The sequence below is a fragment of the Pteropus medius genome, unplaced genomic scaffold (assembly GCF_902729225.1).
Source record: "Pteropus medius unplaced genomic scaffold, Ma_sr-lr_union100, whole genome shotgun sequence".
NCBI classification, from domain to species: domain Eukaryota; kingdom Metazoa; phylum Chordata; class Mammalia; order Chiroptera; family Pteropodidae; genus Pteropus; species Pteropus medius.
In genome coordinates this window covers 12,446,806-12,469,985 of record NW_024340692.1, presented here as the reverse complement: position 1 = coordinate 12,469,985, position 23,180 = coordinate 12,446,806, and the positions used below count along the sequence as shown (strand labels likewise).

The 23,180-nt window shown below is 36.8% G+C and overlaps 1 protein-coding gene across 1 annotated transcript in view; it reads left to right on the top strand.

The window, feature by feature from the left end:
- The first annotated feature begins 21,682 nt into the window (after positions 1-21,682).
- Positions 21,683-23,180, top strand: part of SLC1A1 (solute carrier family 1 member 1) — a 69,358-nt gene continuing 67,860 nt past the window's right edge. The window contains exon 1 of the mRNA XM_039885201.1: positions 21,683-21,775. Within this exon, the coding sequence (XP_039741135.1) occupies positions 21,685-21,775 (91 nt within the window). The 5' untranslated portion in view covers positions 21,683-21,684. The remainder of the gene's footprint in view (positions 21,776-23,180) is intronic.

Genomic DNA, 23,180 nt, shown 5'->3' with positions numbered 1-23,180 from the left:
AGAAACAGAGATCAGTTTGGTGGTTGCCAAGCATGTAGGGTAGGGGAAATAGGTAAAAGTGGTCAAAGGGTACAAACTTCCAGTTTTAAGATGAATAAGTTCTGGGGATGTAAGATACAGCATGGTGACTAGTTAACAATACTATATCATATATTTGAAAGTTGCTTAGAGAGTAGATCTTATAAGTTCACACCACGCATGCAAAAAATTATAATTGTGAGGTAATGGATATTTTAACTAACCTTATTGTGGTAATCATTTCACAATATATACTATATATGAAATCATTACGTCGAACATCTTAAACTTACACAATGTTACATGTAAATTATATCTCAATCTGGAAAAAAAAGAGTAAAATGTTTTCAAATCAGTATTAAAATTAGTAACAGTAATTTTGTCTTTTTTGATTATGAAACAGATTCCTCACACTTTGAAATTCCTCTCTATTCTTATCCCAACTCTCACTCAGATTTTAATAGGTGTTACTGGTGTTTGAATTCTTTGCTGCCCCTCCTTGTAGGCCCCTCCCTCTGGAATGTTATACATCCCTGACTCATTGACTTCAGGCTTGGACATGTGACTTGTTGCCCATTGAAATATGAGAAAAAGTAACATGCATACTTTTGAGCCATCATATGGGTGCTATCTTCTCTTTCCCCTGAGGACAAGAACAGCAGTGTTCAAAATAGGACTACTTTCTCAGCATGGGTCCTAAAATGAAGCTGTATTAGAGCTGAGCTGAAACAGACCCATGATGGATGTACAGCATGAACACAGAAGAAATGTTTGTTGTTATAAAGCTCTGAGATTTCAGGGACCATTTGTTACTGCAGCATAATTGAATCTAACAGAATGAGATTTATAAATTACTTTACATGTTATATTTATATAATATAAATATTATAATAATTGGTAAAAAAGTTATAATAAGATCTCCAAATTTTTCAGGCTCATAATTTTCTGGTAGAGTTCAAAAGAATGAGAATAGCAACAGAGTATGCCAAGTGAGTTAGAAAATTCATATTACAAATCAATAGTGCTCAGATTAATTTTGTCCCTGGAACACACTACTAGATTATGTTGATTTTAGGTCAATAAAAGGACTCCCCAGGGCTGGAGGGGTCTTGTCCTTTTATAAGAAAGAGGAACTCTGGGAGCCCACCTAATAGACCAGGTCTACTCAAAGTATGGTCAGTGAACTTTTTTCACCAGTTTCCAATGAGATAAATCCAGAAATTAAGAGTATGTATATAGAAGCTTTTAATGCAATTTTACATAGCCAGAACATCCAGGCTCAAAACTGGCCAAATAATCTACTTGAACGAGGTAACAGCACTGTGTGTGTTGTCAAAATGGCATAGTGAGTCACATGTGGCATAAGCTCCATACTAGGATTGGTCTGCCACAGATCAGAGACAAAAAAATTGTGGTCCTTCACTACAGTTAGTTTGAAAAGCACTGATCTAGAACCTGCTTAGAAACCATCAGAAGAACCATTGCACTTAGCATGATGGGAAAACTTATAGAGGATCTAAAATGCACAGGGACACTATATGTAAAATTGAACTATTCTCTTGGGAAAATCCATGCCTCCACTACAATCTTTCTGACATTTTCTATCCCACTGGAGATTTACAAAGGCAGACAGAAGTAACACCACTTCTTAATCACCCACTGTATGTGGAAAATTGTACAAACATTTCTCAAGTTACCAACTATTGTGTCACAAAACACAGAATATAGTTTTCCTTAGAAGCAGTAGTTGAATTGTATAATTTTGTGAATTCTGGGTCTCTAGAACAGAAATTAAGGTAACAAAGTGAGAAGGAGGGGAAACAGAAAAATGTTAAACTACTCTAAACTTTTCTTTGAGACTCTCTCATCTTTATCTCTCTATGACTCCTCAATCAACCCTCTCTCCTCTTTTGCTCCCCAAATACACTACTCTTTAAAGTTCATTCCTTTTCCTTCAATGTAGGTAATTTCAGGTAATAAGGAAATAAGTTTATTGGATTCATTTATACTAAGGTGTGGATGACTAATGACCTCTTAATACTCATCAGTCTTTTTTGGAAAATATGCTTATTTTAACTCAAATAAACATCAAAGGGAAAGTACAAGGAAATGGAAAGAAAATGTTTGGGAAAACAGATGAAAAACTATTCTAGAAGTCAAGATATGACTTGTGTCTGAAGTCACCTTCTCCCAATCACTTCTTGATTTTCAGTTTCCTCTCTTTTTCTACTTCTTACATAAAATTCCCAAGTTTTTTTCATAGTGACTCTCAGCACTAAGAATGGATATGGTCTTTGGCAAAAAGGAGTTATTTCTATGTGAGGTATAAGGCAAGGACAGTTTGCAAGAGAGAGAACTGAGAGAAGCAATACACAAATACTGGAAGAAAAAATATTTGAAACACCCTAAATGTTGAAAGTGAAAGAGATCTTGGAGATGACCAAACCCAGCATATCTCAAAGTATTGTATGTAAAATGCCTTTACATGGTATGCTGGCAAATCATTAAATTAAATTGAATCACATAGTGATTTCAATTCTTTTCCAGGTTTTCTATTATATCAAGAATAACAATTCAACTTATACAGGCTTTACCACCTCTCTGTTGCTTATTTTAATAGAGAGTGGGCCTGGGACTCAGAATCTTTAATAGGCAATGGTCTCTGTAGCATTTAATAAAATTTTGTTTTCACTATGGTTTTTTTCACTATAATCTTGGAAACTGGTATTGATCACCGCGGAGCCCCAGGGGAATCTGACCAAATGCTGCTGAAACTGTCGCTGATGCTGACAAGGACTGAAACTGAGGGTAGCAAGCGTGATTAAATATCTACAAGAAAATTAAAAAGGCGTTATTAAAGTGCCTTCTTTGCAACAGGCTAAAGAGAGAACTTAATATTACAAATCTTTCTGGAAAAGCAGCAGAATATACTTCCATTAATGCCTAGGTGGAGAAATAGTCCATTAAACACCATGAATTACCAAGATGACAAGGCATCTCAGAAAGAAGGAGAAAAATCTCCAGAAAATAAGCTTGCAGACATAGAAATATGTGACTTAAATGACAGAGAATTCAGCATGGTACTTCTGAAAAAACTCAGTAAGTTCCTAAACAAGTCATATCAACAATTTCAGGAATTGAAAAAATAACTAGATGAGCAGAGCAAGGAGATTGAAACTCTCAAAAAGAACGAAATTGATCTTCTGGAGATAAAAAACACACTGCAAGAGTTGAAAAATGAAATAGTAAGCTTGAGAAATAGTCGACCAAATGGAGGAAAAGATCAGTGATATTGAAGACAGAAATCTAGAAATAAATCAGAAGGAAGAAGAAAAACCAAAGAATGAAAAATAATGAAAGAGAAATTCAAGAACTAGCTGATACCATCAGGAGAGGAAACATAAGAATAATGGGCATTCTCGAAGGCGAGGAAAAGGAACAGGGACTAGAAAGCATTTTCAGACAAATAAATTGACGAGAATTTCCCAAATCTAAGCTGGAGCTTGGAATTCAAGAACTCAACAGAATACCCAATTATCTCAACCCAAAAAGGCCTTAACCAAGACACATTGTATTAGAATTATCGAAAATCTACGACAAAGAAAGAATTCTCAGGGAAGCTAGGGAGAAGAAAACAAAAACGTATAAAGAAAAACCCATTAGATTATCCTCAGACTTCTCAGCACAAACCTTACAAGCCAGAAAGGAATGGAATCAACTATTTAAACTATTACGTGAAAGGAACTACCAGCCTAGAATAATGTATCCAGCTAAGCTCTCCTTTAGATATGAAGGAGAAATTAAGACCTTTCTAGGCATACAAAAATTGAGAGAATTCTCCATTACAAGGCCTGCACTACAGGAAATACTGAAAGGGGTCAGCTCACCTAAAACAAAATGACCAAAAAAAATTACATAATTAGGTATAAAGTGACTATCAGGCAAATAGAAGCAGAGAAGTACAATCCTTACTAAGAACAGGGCGTGATATGCTTAAATAATAATAAGAGAATTGTTATAACAAGATAGTAATGAACATTCAGCATACATAGGGACAAACAGATAACAATTACTCAAAAGGGGAGGATTCAAAGATTCAAATTCACAAAGGGGAATGGAGATAAGGCACGCACAGAAGAAAATGGACTGTATGTATATAACTATCCTTTTCATATTCATAATGGTAACTACACATCAAAGATTAAGAAATGAAGTATATAACATAAAAGAAGAAGGACCAGAGGGAAAACCCACAAAAACCAACCAAAATAAAGAAAACAGAAACACAAGGATAAGGAAGCAATGGAAACACTGAGTTACCAGAAAGCAAAAGATAAAATGGCTATAAGAAGACCTCATATTTCAATAATCACCCTAAATGTAAATGAATAAAAAGGCACAGAGTTGCAGAATGGATTAAAAAACAAACCTAACTATATGCTGCCATATGTGTCCAAGAGACACATCTCAGCTCCAAAGACAAATAGAGACTCAAAATGAAAGAGTGGAAAATAATATTTCAAGCAAATGGCATTCAAAGAAAAGAGGGAGTAGTGGTACCAATATCAGATGAAATAGACTACAAAATAAAAAAGGTAAAGAAAGATACTGAGGGACACTTCATAATGATTAAGGGAATCATGCACCAAGAAGACATAATACTTATTAATAGCTATGCTCCCAATCAGGGGGCCCTGAAATATGTAAAGCAATTACTAACAGAACTAAAGGGAGAAACAGACCAAAACACTATTGTAATAGGGGACCTAAATACCCCACTGTCGGAGATGGACAGATCGTCTAAACAGAAAATCAATAAGGAAATAACATCCTTAAATGACACATTAGACCAGCTGGACATAATTGACATTTACAGAGCCTTCCATCCCAAAACAGCTGCTTATACATTCTTCTCTAGTGCACATGGAACATTCTCAAGAATGGATCACATACTGGGACACAGAGATAGCCTCAACAAATATAAGAGGATTGAAATCATACCAACCACATTCTCTGATCATAATGCTTTGAAACTAGAGATCAACTGCAGAAAGAATTCAGGAAGAATCACAACTACATGGAGATTAAACAACATGCTCCTGAAGAACAACTGGGTCAGAGAAGAAATAAAAAGAGAGTTCAAGAGATACATAGAAACAAATGATAATGATAGTACAACATGTCAAAACTTTTGGGACACGACAAAAGTGATCATAAGAGAAAAGTTCATATCATTACAGGCCTATCTCCAAAAACAAGAATGAGCCCAAATAAATAACCTAACGCTTCATCTTAAAAAACTGGAAAGAAAGAACAAAAAACAAAAGAAAAAATAAATGCAACAGAGAGCTGGTTCTTTGAGAAGGTTAATAAAATTGACAAACCCGTGGCTAGACTCACTAAAGAAAAAAGAAGAAGGACACAAATAAACAAATAAACAAAATCGGGGATGAAAGAGGGGAAATTGATGACTGACATCGCAGAAATACAAAGGATCATATAAGAATACTATGAAAAAGTATATAACACCAAATTTAATAACCTAGAAGAAATAGACCAGTACTTAGAAAAATACAACCTTCCTAGACTGAATCAAGAGGAACTGGAAAATCTACATAGATCGATCAGCAGTATGGAAATTGAAACAATCATCAAAAACCTACCAAAAGTAAAAGTCCAGGACCAAACATTCAAAGATTTAATACCTATTCTCAAACTCTTCCAAAAAACCAAAGAGGAGGCAATACTTCCCAACTCATTTTATGAGGCCAATATTACCCTGATACCAAAACCTGGTAAAGATAACACAAATAAAGAAAACTGCAGACCAATATTTCTCATGAACACAGATGCAAAAATCCTAAATATACTAGCGAATCGAATACAGCAACATATTAAAAAGATTATACACTACGATCAAGTGGGCTTCATCCAAGGGGCACAGGGATGGTTCAACATATGCAAATCGATTAATGTGATACACCATATAAACAAATTAAAAAATAAGAATCATATGATCATATCAATAGATGCAAAAAAGCCTTCGACAAGATACAACATCCATTTATGATCAAAACATTTAACAAAATCAGTATAGAAGGAAAGTACCTTAACATAATAAAGGCCAAATATGACAAACCCTCAGCCATATTATACTTAATGGTAAAGAATTAAAAACCTTCCCTCTAAGATCAGGAACAAGGCAAGGTTGTCCACTATCGCCACAGTTATTCAATATAACACTAGAGGTCTAGTCAGTGCAATAAGACAAGAGAAAGATATAAAAGGCATCCAAATAGGAAATGAAGAAGTCAAACTGTCACTATTTGCGGATGACATGATTCTCTATATTAAAAAACCCTAAAGACTCCACAAGAACACTACTAGAAACAATAAGCAAATACAGTAAAGTCTTTAGATATAAAATCAATGTTCAAAAATCCATAGTGTTCCTATACTCTAATAATGAAGTGCCAGAAAAAGAAGTGGAAAAAGTAATTTCTTTTGCAATTGCAACAAAAAGAATAAAATACCTAGGAATAAATTTAACGAAACATGTGAAGGACCTATATAATGAATATTATAAGACCCTATTAAAAGAAATCGAAGAAGATACAAAGAAATGAAAAGATATTCTATGTTCTTGGATTGGAAGAATCAACATAGTTAAAATGACCATATTACCTAAAGCATTATACAAATTTAATGTAATCCCTATCAAAATCCCACTGGCATTTTTTAAAGAAACAGAACAAAAAAACATCAGATTTGTATGGAAGCACAAAAGACTCCGAATTGCCAAAGCCATCCTGAGAAAAAAGAACAATGCTGGAGGCATCACTCTGACTGACCTCAAATTATAGTACAAAGTGACAGTAATCAAAACGGCATGGTATTGGCAGCAAAATAGACACACAGGCCAGTGGAACAGAATCAAGAGTCCAGAAGTAAATCTATATTTATATGGGGAAATAATTTTCAACAAAAAAAAGTCAAAAACATACAGTGGAGAAAGGAAAGCCTCTTCAATCAATGATTCTGGGAAAACTGGAAAGCCACATGCAAAAGAATGAAACTAGACTGTTGTCTATCATCACACACCAAAATTAACTCAAAATGGATTAAGGACCTGAATATAAGACCTGAAACAATAAAATGCATAGAAGAAAACATAGGAACTAAACTGAAGGACCTTGGACTTAAGGGATTTTATGAATTTGACCTCAAAGGCAGGGGAAGTAAAAGCAAAAATAAATGAATGGGACTACATCAAACTAAAAAGCTTCTGCTCAGCAAAAGAAACCGTCGACAAGGTAGAGAGAACCATCCAAATAGGAGAATATATTTGCAAGCAACACCTCCGATAAGGGCCTAATATCCAAAATATACAAAGAACTCACACACAATAACACCAAAAAAACAAGCGATCCAATCAAACAATGAGCAGAAGACCTGAACAGATACTTCTCCCTAGAGGACATACAAATGGCCAACAAATATATGAAAAGATGCTCGACATCGCTAGCTATTAGGGAAATGCAAATCAAAACCACAATGAGATACCATCTCACAACTGTTAAAATAGCTATAATCAACAGGACAAGTAATAACAAATGTTGGAGAGGATGCAGAGAAAATGGAACCCTCATACACTGCTGGTGGGACTGCAAATTGGTACAGCCACTATGGAAAACAGTATAGAGGTTCCTCAAAAAACTAAGAATTGATCTACCATATGATCCAGCAATCCCTCTACTGGGTATTTACCCCAAAGACCTGAAAACCTGTATCCAAAAAGATATTTGCGCACCGATGTTCATAGCAGCACTATTCACAATGGCCAGGACATAGAAGCAACCGAAGTGTCCCATGATAGATGATTGGCTAAAGAAGCTGCGGTACATATATACAATGGAATATTACTCAGCCATAAGAAGAAATGAAATACTGCCGTCTGCAACAACATGGATGGACCTCGAGATAATCATGCTAAATGCAATAAGCCAGACAGAAAAAGTTGAAAATCACATGATATCACTTATATGTGGAATATAAACCTAAAAGCAACAAATGAACAGAACAAACAGAGACTCATGGACACGGACTATAGACTAGTGGTTACCAGAGGATAGGGGGTGGCAGAGGAGCAGGGAGGTAGATGGTTAAATGGGGTCTAATATAGCGGGGGAGAAGTGGCTGAAGTGGGTAAATGGGATCAAATATATGGTAGCTGAAGGAAACCGGACTTTGGGTGGTAAACACAGAATAGAATATACAGATGTCAAATGATAATGTACACCTGAAAATTATATAATCATATTAACCAATGTTACCCTAATAAACTTTATTTAAAAAATAAATAAATAGATAGATAAATAAATAAATAGAAACTGATGAGAGAGATATGCACACATGTAGGGGGAGAACACAGAAATGGTGTTATGGTAAAACACAGACCTGTCACCTGTAAGTAGTGTAGTTAATTCCTCTGAACAGACCCATTTGTATACTGTAAAAAGATGTGGCCACAAAGTTAGTTCTTACAAGCTTCAGTGACACATCTCTTAGGAACCTGTTTATACTTGTATAGTTAATCTATAGCATTACCAGAATCGGGGCATTTTTCTACTTCTTCCTCCTATGAGACAATTCTCAATGATTTCCCACCATTCATAGACCTTCTAGCACATTTTTCTACTTGTGACCAAAAAGAGGATAACCCCAAAAGAATAATACAGGAAATTTACATACAGTATAGCATAAATTTTTAGTCTAAATAATAATAAACAACAATTCAGCATGATCTAGATTCAGATGTTGTCGATAACTATGGGAATACAGTATGCATTTACTGTGAGTCGCTGTGAGAATTTTAACCATTAATGTAAAAGAGCTTTAGTTGAGGTCAATGAATGTTTATTAAACACAAAAATATGTTCCAGGAATTATGCTAGGTGTTGAGGAATCATGATCAAAAAGAATTAGTCCCTGCCTTCAAGGCATCCACAGTTGTACAAATTAAATATGAGCCATGGCGTATTTATGAAATTCATCATAGTTCATAAAACAGTTTCATGTTGAATTACTTAATACTTACAGAAACACTGTGGTGTAAGATATTATTATCCTCATTTTAAAGAAAGGAAACTAGAGCTTAGTCAAGTTAACTTGCCCAGTGTTATTAATAGCAGCATTAGTAAGCAACAGAGAAAAGTCTGATCCTGGGAATCCTGCCTCCACATCAGTGCTCTGCCTGTAATACTAGCCACCATAGATTATTCCTCTCAGATTTCTGCTTCTGGCTGTAATGAAGTAACATGTGCTCCTGCTGAAAACAACTTGAATAGCCAGAAAAAATACAAAAATAAAATCTATTTAAAGGCATTAAATCTATTTGACATCATTAGAAAATTGCCTTAGCAGCCAGGATTTTAGAATACAAGATCACAGAGACAAGGGAATGCCAAAAATGTGGCCTACCAAACAGAAACACAATGCAGAAAATCAATGAACACAAAAGTTGGTTCTATGGGGGAAAAAAGTGATAAAATTTACAAGCTCTTACCCAAACTAGACTAGTCAAGAAAAAATATGAGGAGAAGACACAAAATACCAATATCAGAAGAGAAAAAGAGGGCGTCACTAAGGACTAAAAGACATTAAGGATACAAGGGTATATTATGAACAACTTTATGCTAATAAATTGACAACTTAGATGAAATGCACAGATTCATTGACACAAATTATCAAAAATTGACCTAAGAAGAAATACAAAACTTGAACAGCCCATTATCAAAGAAAGAAATTGAATTTAAATTTAACAACTTCCACAAAGAAACTTCAGGCCCAGATGACTTCATTGGTGAATTCCGCTCAACATTTAACAAAGAAATAATACCAGTCCTACACTTACATTTTCAGAAAATAGAGGAGGAAACACGAAATCATTTTTTGAGACTAGTATTACCCTGATTCCAAAAGCAGGCAAAGACATTAAAAGAAAACAGAATTTCAGACCATTATCCCTCATTAACATACATGTAAAACTTCTTTACAAAATATTAATAAATTTAATCCAAAAATATACATCTAATATATTAGATAATATATATCCAATAAAGATAATGCATCATGACCAATGGGATTTATTCTGGGGAAGTATATCATTCAGGGCCCAATCAGTAGAAAGAAATTACACAGTAATTTAAACAGGGAAAGTTTGATATAAAGAATAATTCCAATAGAGGAGTAACTATAAAGACATAAGGGGAATGCTAAAGAATACAGTAGTCCTGAGGAAAGTACCCAAAGAAGGGTACTTAAATCTCTTAGTAACTTAAAGAATAAACAAGGAAAAAAAATCAGTGAGTATATGTAAGATCTAGATAATCTGATTAACAAACGTGATATAATTAACATATACAAAATGCAGAACCAAAAAAATGGCAGAATACTTTTTATTTTTAAGGCCTACAGAATACTTACTAAAATTGACTACATGGTAGACCATAAAACAATTATGAACAAATTTCAAATATTAAAATCATTCCAAATATGTTTATGAATCCAGTGGAATTGAGCTAGAAAATGACAGAGAACAAATCTTATAGAAATTCTTCCAGACAAAGGAAAAGAATGTACACAATGTACATCTTTGCCAAGTCCTGAAGACTTGTGTGCATTTTGTAACATTGAGTTGTCTCCAACTCCTGACAACTTGCTGGTCTCAACAGCCCTGCTCAGCTCCTGTAGACTCATGCCTACGGCTTCTTTTATGGAGTCAGTTCATCTCAAATTTGGTCTTCCTCTTTTCCTGTTGCCTTCTATTTTTCCCAGCATTATTATCTTTTCCAAACAAGCCTACCTTCTCATGATATGGCTGAAGCAGGACAACTTCAATTTTGTCATTTTTGCCTCCAGTGATGTTTCAGGCCTAATTTGCTTTCAGGCCCACTTGTTTGTCTTTCTGGTGGCCCAGAGTTTCTGAAGAGCTCTCTTCCAACATATTTCAAATGAATCAGTCTTTTTCTTATTAGTCTTCTTCATTGTTCAGTTTTTGCATCTGTATATGGTAATTGGGAATACAGGGTGTGGATGATCTCAGCCTTGGCCTCTAAGGACATATCTTTGTTCTTAGTGATCTTTCCTACTTCTTCTGTTGCTGATCTTCCAACTCAGCCTGCTCTTGATTTCTTGCCTGCAAGTTCCATTTGAATTGATGAGTGAACCAAGGTATAGAAAATCTTTAATACTTTTGATATCTTCATTGTCTATGTTGAAGTTGTGCATCACTTCTGCACATGATTTTTGTTTTGTCTTTTTAATGTTCAAATACAGTCCTGCTCTGGCATTTTCTTATTCACTTTCATAAGAAGTCATTTTAAATCATTGATACTTTCTGCCAATAAGATGGTGTCATCTGCATTTCTTAAGTTATTGATTTCTTCCACCAATTTTCAACTTTCCTTCTGTCTCTCCATATTTTGTCCTGACGGTGGCTTCCTGTCCATAATACAGGTTACGAATCAGGACAATCAAGTGCTGAGGCACGCCAGTTTCTTTCAGTGCAACGCATAACTTTTCATGATCCACATAGTCGAAGGCTTTACTGTAGTCTATAAAACATAGACTAATCTTCTGAATTTATTTGGAGCACTCCAGTATCCTATGAAAGTTCACAATTAGATGTTGAGTGCCTCTTCCTTTTCTGAATGCAGCCTTAACAACTTGCATTTCCTGCTCTATATAAGGTAGAAGCCTTTGTTGCATCACCCTGAGCATCACTTTACTTGTATGGCAATCAGAGCAATGGTCCTAAAGTTACTGCATTCTTTATTTTCTCCTGCTCAGATAATGTGCTTCCTTGTTGGTCGTTCAGTATTCCTAGTCTAGGTCTGAATTTCCCTTTAATTTCTTGACTTTTCTGCTAGATATCTCTTACCGAGAAGATCTGGAGTATATAAAACCTTTATACCAAAATCTAATAAGGACATTTGAAAAGAGTACAATAATATACTAATATGGCTCATGAACATAGAAACAATATTATTAAAATTAGCAAATGTAAAATTGAAAAAAAATTGAAAAATAAAATTAGCAAATGTAATTGAGGGGAAAAAACATAAAAAGGATAATATGTCATGACCTAGTTGGGCTTATACCAGGAATGCAAGGGTTTAATATTCACAATTTAAGTCCCATAATTCACTACATTGACAGAAAAGGTGTGAAAAATCATATATTTATCTCTACAGAAGCAAAAGAAAAGAATTTTATATAACTCGACACTCATTTATTAAGAAAACCCTTAACTAACTATAAGGAACTCTCACAATCTGATATTAAATTTTATTTAAGGTAAAATATTGAAAGCTTTCCTCCTAAGACTGGGAAGAAGACATGGATGTTTGTTCTACCCAGGACGAAAATGGGAAAGGAAGGGAAGGAAAGGAAAAGAAAGGAAAAACTAAAGTTGTCATGATTAACAGAAAACAAGTTTGGAAATCGAAAATAATATACAGATGATTATTAGAGTTAAATGAATTTAGCAAAGTTGCTGTAAAGAAAATTAATATAAAAATCAATTTATTTTTAGGTCTCATTAACAAATTTTTGGAAAATAAAAAATACTTAAAGATACCATTTACAATAGTAAAAACCTAGTGAAAGGTGCACAAGACATCTACACAGAAAACTACAAGATATTACTTAGAAAAACTAAGGAAGACCTAGATAAATGAAGGAATATACCAGGTTCATGAATTAAAAGATTCAAAATCCATGAATCTATTATATCATAAAGATGACAATTCTCTCCAAATTGATCTATAGGCAAACAGAATTCCATAAAGTTTTTCTGTGCACATTCACAAACTGTCTAAACTTTACATGGAAATCCAAAGGATCATTAATAGGCAAGACAATCTTAAAGAAGAAAAAGTTGAAGAACTTACGATATCAAATATCCAAGCTCATTATAAAGCAACAATAATTAAGACAGAGTGGAGATTGGTAGAAAGATAAACAAATAGATCAATGGAACAACATAGAGAGTCTAGAAACAGATTCACACATATACCTATATAAAAGTGGCATTGCGGTGTAGTGGAGACCAGATGATCTTTTCAATACTGCTGGATTAATAGAATATCCGTATAGAGAAAAATGATCTTGACCTACCCCAAACCAGTCAAAGTAATAAATTTAAGATGAATTTTAAATCAAATGAGAGAATTAAAACAATAAAGCTTCAGGAATAAAACATATATCTTCATATCTTGGAGTATACAAGTATTTCTTTAACAAAACCCTAAATTCACCAAACTTAACAGAAAATCTTGATGAATTGGACTAATTTATAAAGGTAATATGGAGTGAAAGAAGCCAGACCCAATAAAGTTTGACGTGTGCTTTTATATTTATGAAGTTAGAAGACATGGAATATTAATATATGTTAATATCAGGTAGGCTAATAGGTGTGTACTTAGAGTCATTCTCATCATGTGCCCAGAAGAAATCTGACCCAACATAAGTTGATGTCTCTAACTCCAGCTCCTGAAAATTATCAGGAATTTGTATATGGCATTCCTCTAGCCAAAATAAAATATTTACCTTCCATCTTCTCTAGATTTCCCTTTACATTAAACTGTAGGAAGAAAGGAATAACAGAAAGAGGGAAGGGGAGCAGGAAGAGAGGGAAGAACACGTATACAGCAGTCTATTTTTTAGTCTTTCCTTTGTATTGTTTTTTACTTCTCCCAATAAAACTGTAGATATTACTAACTTCATTTTATACCTTAAAAATCCTTTTTAAGCTGTAAGAGAAACAAAAAAAAATGTAAAATATAGACTTTGCCAGTATGAATTTATAACTGCATATAAGGGTAAGTGGATGAGGAAGTAGGAGCCTGACATACACATAAAAACATCAAAATAATGGTATAAAAAAGTATTCTGATTGTGTTGTTTTACTTTTGACTGAACTAAATAAATATTTTACATATTTTAAAAATTACCAAATTCTGAAAAACCAATTTCTAAAATTTGAAAACAAATGAAAATCTATAATCCTAACTATATATCATATTGATAGTCTAACCACACAGAGAAAATAATTATTTCAAGTAACTTTAAACACAGTAATTTGACTATATATCCCTCATGCGATACATCTTGGGGACAAAAGAACCACAAAAAAATCTTAAGGTACATTCAGTGTTCTCATTATTAGGACTAATATTGATATTGCTTTTTAAACTATTATAAGTAATTATAGGAGTAGGAAATAAATACTTGAATTAATGTTGTTAAGAATCAAAATTTTTAAAGTAAAAAAAAAAAATACAAAAGTAAAACCAAAGAAGTTTAATCAAAACTCTCTAATCTTAAATTTGAATTGATTCACACCCATTAGGATGGCTACTATTAAAACTAAGAGAAAATGACAAGTGTCGGTAAGGATGTGGAGAAATTAGAACCCTAGGCATTTCTAGTGGAATGTAAAATGGTGTAGCCTATGTGGAAAATGGTATAGCAGTTCCTCAAAATATTAAATATAGAATTACTGTATAATCTAACAATTCTACTTCCAGGTACATACACAAAAGAAATGAAGACAGGAACTTGAACAGATATTTATACACCCATCTTCATAGCAGCATTATTCACAATAGCCAAAAGGTAGAAACAACCCAAGTGTTCATCAGTGTATGAGTGGATAAACAAAATGTGCTATATACATATAGTAAGACATTATTCAGCCTTAAAAAGGAAGGAATTCTGATACATTTCACAACATGAATGACCTTTGAGGAAATTATGCTAAGTGAAAAAAACCTGTCAAAAAAGGACAAACATTCATAGATGCAGAAAGTAGAATGCTGGTTGCCAGGAGCTAGAGGAAAAGGGAGTGGGAGTAGGATTTAATGGGTATAGGGTTTCAGTATAGGAAGATAAAAAAGTCCTGGAGATGGATGGTGATGATGGTTGAACAATGTGAATATACTTAATGTCACAAAACCATACATTTATAAATTGTTAAAATGGTAAAATTTATTATGAAAATTTATTACCATAATTTAAAAAAATATGAATAGTAGACATTAGTATGAACTCATTATTTCTATGTCTCTTACTATGAAACATGTATGTCTGAGTGCTATCCACTAAGAAGGCCTAGCAACATTGACAACCAAGTAGCAATGAGCACCCCTCTCTTCAGCAATACCGTAGTTTCTAAATACTATTCTCTAATAAAAGGAACCCAGACCCTTTGGAGAAGTGGCTGATTAACATTGCAGGGCAAAAAATGTATGAGATGGTCTTGGGATGTATTGCTGAGCCAGAAGATAAGGACACTATTGAAGACAAATGGTTCTGTCAAAAAAAACATAGTTGCCAAAATGAATGGGCTCCCATTGGCCAAAGCTGGACAATTTAAGCAAGGAAAAGAATCATGATTGTAACTGACTGAAACACATTAATCCATCCAAAACACATATAAATCCATGTGTGCATAATAATACTAATAAAGAACAAGAAAACCAAACCTTATCAGTCACCATTGAGGTTGCTAGTACACCAATTCATTAATAAGAACACCAATAAAGAGGAAGAATTAAGCATGGATCCTATCTTTTCTGTATTAAATCTACTTCAGAGTAACCAAATGGTTGATGAGGTAAAAAAAAAAAAAAAAAATCTTTTTAATTTAAGAAGAATCCCAGGAAATATGTTCAGGAGGAATGACAGAATTAGAATGAATTAAATAAAACTGCCTTAAACAACCATCACCAACAGATGCCAAAACTATATTCAAAAGGTTGATGGTGAATTTATTACAGATGAATCAGGCTGACAATATCAGAATCCATTGTTCAATCTTAGCATTGCTAAATACTAACCCTTAGGTCTAACCACTAGCTTAGATAAGGAAACAGTAGAGGTAGAGTAATTAATTGCCACCAGGAAGAAGAATTCAGCCAAATCCAGAATATGGAGAATTTTGTAGTACAAATGACCTCCCTTTAACAAACAAATAGGATGTGGGAGATCTGTGGTAGAAGAAGAGATGTTAAAAAATTAACAACCCAATATGTCGTGGACTCATTTGGATTTTGGTGTCCAGAGCATTGTCCTCTGTGTCCTTGGTTGCAACTTGCCCTGTAGGCATTTATGGTTGAAATTTACAGATGTGAAGATGTATTCTATCCTTTCTCTTAGCTTCATTAGAGTTGAGGGGCATTTACCCACAGCCTCAGTCTCATCTCAGCTACTGCTAATAACAAATAAGTGATTCTCTACATCAGGCCAGTTCACATGGGTTCCCCCCAAACTCTAAGAATCACCTCATCCTACCATGACCATCCCATGGCTCTCAGCATTTCTGCCATCAGGAACTGAGAGTGGTTAAGAAGTAAAATCTTGGAATCTCTCTTGGCCTGACCACACTGCCCTGCTACATTTGCACTGATGTAGGGAGAGCCTGGAAGACTGCCTACTAATGGGGAATAGGGGACAGAGTTGCCATCCTCTTTCTCTAACATGCACTGCCTTCCTGAAAGCTTGGAGAGAACAAACAGGACCAATATCTCTCCTCCTCTCTCTTTCTTCTGCCCACCATTTCCTTGACCACAAAGTGGTGAGTTTTACTTCTAATTCTCCTTTGTCTTAAACTTCTGCTGCAAAGGAGTGCCAGCTGCTCTAGGTAAAGGGAGAATTCTGTGAGATGAGTCTTCCATACTGGGATTTTGATATTCTAATGGGGAAATGAAGGAATATGGAACATTCTTTCTCAAGATAATAGTCTTTTCTGCTACCTAATCCTATATAGCATGCAGAAGTGGAATGTTGGTACATTTTTTTTCCTTTAAATTCCTAATCTAAATCTTAATCCTAATCTCTCAAGCATGTGAACACCTTGGCCTAGCAGGGCAAAGAACACATGCTCAGAAAGGCAAAGGAAAAAGGCACATAAATTTTCGTATTACTACACACACACACACACACACACACACACACACACACACAGACTTAATTAGAATTATAATATGTATATTTAAAGTTCTATATTTTTAGGTATACAAATAATAAATGACTACATCCTCATTGTAAAAACCAACCCACCCACTGTTTTATAACTTACTTTTGTTACTTCAAAACATGGTTGTGCATATGTGTGTGTATGTGTGTTTACCATTTTCCATGTAATTCAATATTCTGCTAAAATATGCTTTTCAATCCCTGTCCCACTAACCAGTGAATTTTTACACACTTAATGAATCTTTAGACAATCAACTTTACTAGGCAGATGAAGTTGCTTCCAACTTAATCTGAGATAAACAGCCTTTTGGTTTTTTTTTTTTCTTGGTATAAATTTCTAGGCGTAGAATGGTTGAGTTAAAGAATACAAACACTTTTGATGAAAATGCTACAAATTGCCTAATTATCCTCAGAAAAGTCATAGCGTTTTCTAGCTCCACCGGCAGTAGATGACACTTGCCCATTTTTCTATACCTTCTCTAAATTTATGATTTATAATGTTAAAATTATAAATTTTATACTTGTGAATTTTAAAATACTTTATGTTAAAATATCTTTACTCAGCTGGTAAACAAATATTGCTTTAAATTTTCATTTCCTTGAGTACTAGTGAGATTAAAATTTTTTCATGTTTCAAGTATGGATTGATCATTATGTTTATTACTTTAAATAGTATTTTCAGATGAGGAAATTGAGGTTCAGAGAGGTTAAATGACTTCTTCAAGGACACATAGCTTCTATAAAGTATTTAACTTTTTTTTCATATTCTACAGTGAAATAGGATTGTTCTTCAGTTTGTCAGAGTGAGCAATAAAGCCCAAGCGGCAAAATTCTGTTGAATCTAGGAGTTCGAGAACATCTAACTAATAAATCTTTTCAGGCAAAATCATCTTTATCAAATATTGCTTGGAAAATTATTATAAAGATTTAATGAATTACATTTCTTTTATTCTTTAATTTATAAGTCTGAGGTAAATTAAATCCAGATCAAGACTGGAAGATAAAGAAGAGATTGCTAAAAAGGGTGTCTAAATATGCTTATAGCACCTTTCTTACCATCTGTCAGTCATGATATGGCTGGACAGCTGTAGGTGCTGAAGGAGATTCTGATACCCCATGATTTCCTTCTCCCCATTACCAAGGCACGAGGACAAAGCAACCAAGCGAATATGTTTTATGATAGTAGAATACAACCAGCAAACTATTCCTAGAGATGCTCAGAAGCTGATGCCTTAATTCTTATTTCTGAATGCCTTTTTAATTTCTATCCCAAATAATATAGAAGGCCAGGCTGTCACCTGCTTGTTTAACCTTTTGTGGCAAAGCCAAAGACTCCTCTCTTTAATAACGAGAGAGTCCATGAGTTAATATTTTTTAAAATTTCACTCTTCTGAAATAAGAACTTAAAGTCAAGTGGAAAGAATTGTTAGAATTTTCCCCCTTCAATAGATGTTAATATTAAAGAAAATGGCAGAGTTACTGCAATGTTTAAAAAAAAAAAAAACTCACCAAATATAATCTAGTTAAAATTGTTAAAATTGGCCAAACGTCTATTTCAGCAGGATGAAAGAATTTGAGGGACCTAGAAAAAGGGAGTTGTTAATATCAGTTGTGTCCTTGATTTTCCCAGGCCAAGAAAGTAAAAAAGAATGGAATTTAAGCACTAGAGGGTCTCCAATCTTCCCCCTCTCCAAAGCTACGCTTTCCTATACCATTTCTTGTCTTAGGCAGAGAAATCACATAGTTAGGTCCCCGTAGCAACAATGGAAAGAGACTTCAAGAGTTCAATCACTGCCCCACAAAATGTATGCAGTTTCCACTGTAGCGCAGCACATTAGAACATTATAGTATCTCCTGTATATGGACCAATGGATTCCTGAAGATCTTATATAAAGTAAAATTCACGTAACTCAAAAGTAATTTTCCCATAGAAATTCTGTAGTTGTTCCTCATATAAGAGGTGGTAGTTTAAGGCACGAATTTGTGCATTTAGCCTGAGCCAGACTACCTACTTCAATCTTGCTCTTCCTCTTACTAACAGAAGGAACTCAGATTCCTCAGCTATAAAATGAAGATAATGATAATACACAATATCTCATTTGATTCTTCTAACAGTCCCATGAGGTAATAATAGCCCCTACCTTATTAAGTTTTTGTGGGGACCAAATGAGTTAATATGTGTAAAGTGGTTAAAAATGTGCCTAGAACATGATAAGTGCATTAGAAGTGTTTGCTTATTATTTTTATTACCAGCCAAAGTTGAACTGCATATGTAGCAACTGCATGAATGCAGTTTATAATTTACCTTGCCCACCTGCTTTAAACTTTTGAGATTCTTAACAATTCTTACAACAGCCCCATGAGATAAATACTATTATTGCCCCCACTTTACAGGTATAGAAACTGAGACACAAAAAAGTCAAACAACTTGTACCAGGTCACCCAGCTGTTAAGTGGTGGTGCTGGTATTTAAACCTAGATATCCTACTCCCAAACCCCAGGTGTAATTGTCTTACTACATCTCAAAAACTTGTGATGTACAAAGTTCATCTTAGGTTCTTCCACTCTTTTCTCTCTCCAGGGCCTTTTTAAAAAAAAAAAAAAATACGGCCCTACCGACGACTGTACTAGGCATAGATATGCTTATGGTAAACACCTTGGAAAATACAGAAAAGTAGAAAGCAAAAATGTTCAAACATGATAGTATCACCCAAAGATGACCACTGTTAAAACTGTGGTATATTTCCTTCTAGACTTTTTTCTAAGTACATGGTTTTGTTTTGTGTTTGTTTTACATAATTGTAATCAAATTGTAATCATAATTTTAATCTTTCTTCCTCCTCCCATAATAAAACATGTGCTATCCCATTCTATTAGAAATTTCATTAACTTCCTTCATATGGGCTGCATAATGTACCACTGCATGGCAGTTCCATATTTACTATTCCTTTCATGTTAAGGTATTTCCAACATTTTTACTGTAGGATGAATATCTTTGACCCCTCTTTCTTGATAGTTTCCTTTCTTCTGACATTTCTTCATATCTTCCTCAGCAAACAATGACCTTGATATTCCTCTATCTTTCCTTTTCTCAAAATTTACTTTCTGTTAAGGAGCTGATAAACTCATTCATACATGGTTCATAAAGCTAAATTTATTATCTCTTCAAGGATACTTGTATCAATTTAAGCTAAAGGAATAAAGCTCTAATTGTGAGGTTTTAGTCATCAGAAAATCTTGTTGGGGGATCCTCCACCCTCCCCAATCAGGAAGTAGACTCCACAATAGCAAAAAAGGTTCAGGGCTTACTTAATGTTAGTAAATCTGATGAGAAGGCAGCTAGAGCTGCAAAGGTGGTGATGTGGTAAAAAAGGAGTTTGTATAAGCAACGATGAAAAAAACTGTGTAGAAGAATGTAAGAGAATTAGAAAATTCACTCAGCAGCACAGGCTATATTCGGTACCACTTACCTAGTTTGTCCAACTCTCCTGTGCTTGCCTTTCCAATGCATTTGGTCTCAGGGATGGGCCTGCCCACCTTCTCCTCAGGACCACTTGGTCGAGATCTCAGTCCTAATTATTCTGCCAGGTCTCCTAGGTTTGGGGCCTTTCGCAGCCACAGGGCCACTAGCAAGGAGTAGAAGCGAAGTTGTAAGAGGGCCCATTTCAAGCCCTGAGTCCAAAGATAATCTTGTTGGAGCTTCATCTCCCGAGACTCAAAGAGGAGAGTTAATAATACCTGAAGGGGAAGGAGGCGGGTAAGATGCTTCGTGTGAAAGTTCACAAAGTCCTGTATTGCCCCTCACCTCCTACCTTTCTTTCCCTCCTCCTAGAGGCTTCAGGCTTTCTAGACAGCTGTCAAATCCGAGGCTGAATGAAGAAGCAAAGGGGACTCAAGCCATCTCAGTTTCCTCCAACTCTCCCCACTCGAAAGGGCACCACGTTCTCCAGTGCTGTACTGGGAATGGCTGGTGTGGAGAAAGCGGAGCAGAGAGGTTGTGCAGGATGAAGGCTAAACCAAAGGGGCCAGTGGCTCCGCCCCCCTGGATTACGGCGAGGAGGCAACCTTAACTCTGAAAACCAAGCCTGAGCAAAAAAAAAAAAAAGCGAGAGACTCCAGTCCAAGGCTGGGGCGGGGCTCAGAGTTCCCGGAGTAGCTGCCCCAGCCCCTGTCTCAGTGCTGGGCGCGCTCCCACGCCCGCTCCCCCGGGACTGCGGGCGCCCCATGCGCGCACCTACCCACCTCCCTGCGCCCGCCGCTCCTCCCTCCTTTCTCGCTGGTTGGTCTGCGCGCCGCAAACCGCGGCAGCGGCAGGAGGAGCCAGGCGCGCCCGCCGCGCATATCCATAGAGCTGCAGGCGCGGCGCGGGATCTCAGGTGGCGACGGCGGCGGCAGCAGCAGTAGCAGCAGTAGCAGCAGCAGCAGCAGCAGCAGCAGCAGCAGCAGTGACAGCCGTGACTGCAGCCGCCAGCGCGCATCGCTCCTCCGACGCGCCTGTATCCCGCCTCCTCTACGCCGGGGAGCCGCCGGCGGTCCCCGGTCCCCCGACCCTGGCACGCACGGCCAAGCCCCGCACACAATAGCGGCCGCCTCCACTGCGGCTCCAAGCCCGACCGACCGCCCGCCATGAAGAAGCCGGCGAGGAAAGGATGCGACTACAAGCGCTTCCTGAGGAATAACTGGCTGCTGCTCTCCACTGTCGCCGCGGTGGTGCTAGGTGAGCGGAGCGGCGCGGCGGGCGGGCGAGGAGCGCACCCCCACGCGCTCCCAGCGCCCAGGCCGCGTGCGGGGCGCGCGGGTGCGAGGCGCGCGGGTGCGAGGGTGGCCAGGCTCTCGCGCACCCGGTGCCTGAGTCCCTCCGCGCCTCCTCGACCTCCACGCGGGGAGGGTGTTGTTTTCTGCGTGTTGAGAACAAAGCTCCTCGGGGCGTCCCGTTTGGGTGCTCCAGGAGCTGCCGGTTTCTGCTTCACCCAAAATGATCAAAGGGATTTGGAAGGGGAAAAGGGAAGCAGGTAACTCTCAGTTCTACCCGTGTTATGTGGGAGCAAACATGGTTTAATTTTTTTTTTAAGCCATGACTACTCATATTTTGCCAGAACCACGCTGCCCGGACAGAGATCGAGTGTGTATTACGGTTCCCACTTAGACCGAAAGAGGCAGGCACGTTAGCCTCAGAGATGGCAGGGCCGAGAAGGGAGGATGGGGGTGTTGCCATTGCTCGCCTTGGGCAGTTCCTGGAAAGGTGCCTTCCCAGACAGCGAGTGCCAACTGCCCGCACCAGGGCTCTGAAAACCTGCCAGATTTTGTGCGGAATTCGGGAGTGTGCAGTTATGGCCCGCAGGAGGCCACGGCCAGAGAGGATTGGCGAGAAGAGAGCTAGGAGAACTCAGATTTCCCCTTTTCCCACCCTGCTACTGTTCAGAGAAAGCCTCCCTGTACTTCCTTGCTCTCCATATTTTTTTCTATTGAAAATAATTTTAAAGTCATATTTGCTTGTTTTTCAACAAAGATGTATTTAAGCGATTCACTCCTGATAGATCTCTGGACTAGGTGCATGTATGAGCCACTGCTCAGAGGTATGAGCTATTCCTGTTGAGTTAGATTTTGGATTTCTGCCGGGTTGTCTGTTCTACAACTTGGGCTCCAGGATGCTCCTCTTTGAAGTTGGAGCCATGTCTGTCTCACCTCCTCTATGAGCTCGCACAGGTGAGGACACCCAGCAGATGAGACTCCTTAGAAGTCTCCACCTTCCGTTAGAAAACAAGCTGGGTTGGGGAGTGGGTCACTCTGACAGCCTGTTCCCTATACCAACCTCATGCATCTCCCTCTCCAGCTGCTTGCTTCTGCATCTCAGGATAGTTGGTGCTGCCTGCTTCCCCTCCTTATATTCCACACTTACTCCTCTAGAACCTTGTGCAAAGTAAAGTCAGGTTTCTAGGAAATAAATAACATTCTTAAATTGCCTTGGCAGAGGCCATTTGTGGAGGAAAAGAGAGAAGTAGAGAACCACGTCTTGACTGCTTACCTCTACCGTATTTTCCCCTAGAAGGACCAAGTAGCTTAGGGTGGTTTTTAGGAAAGATTTATCTTGCCTCACTACATTTAAATAACAGATACCACAA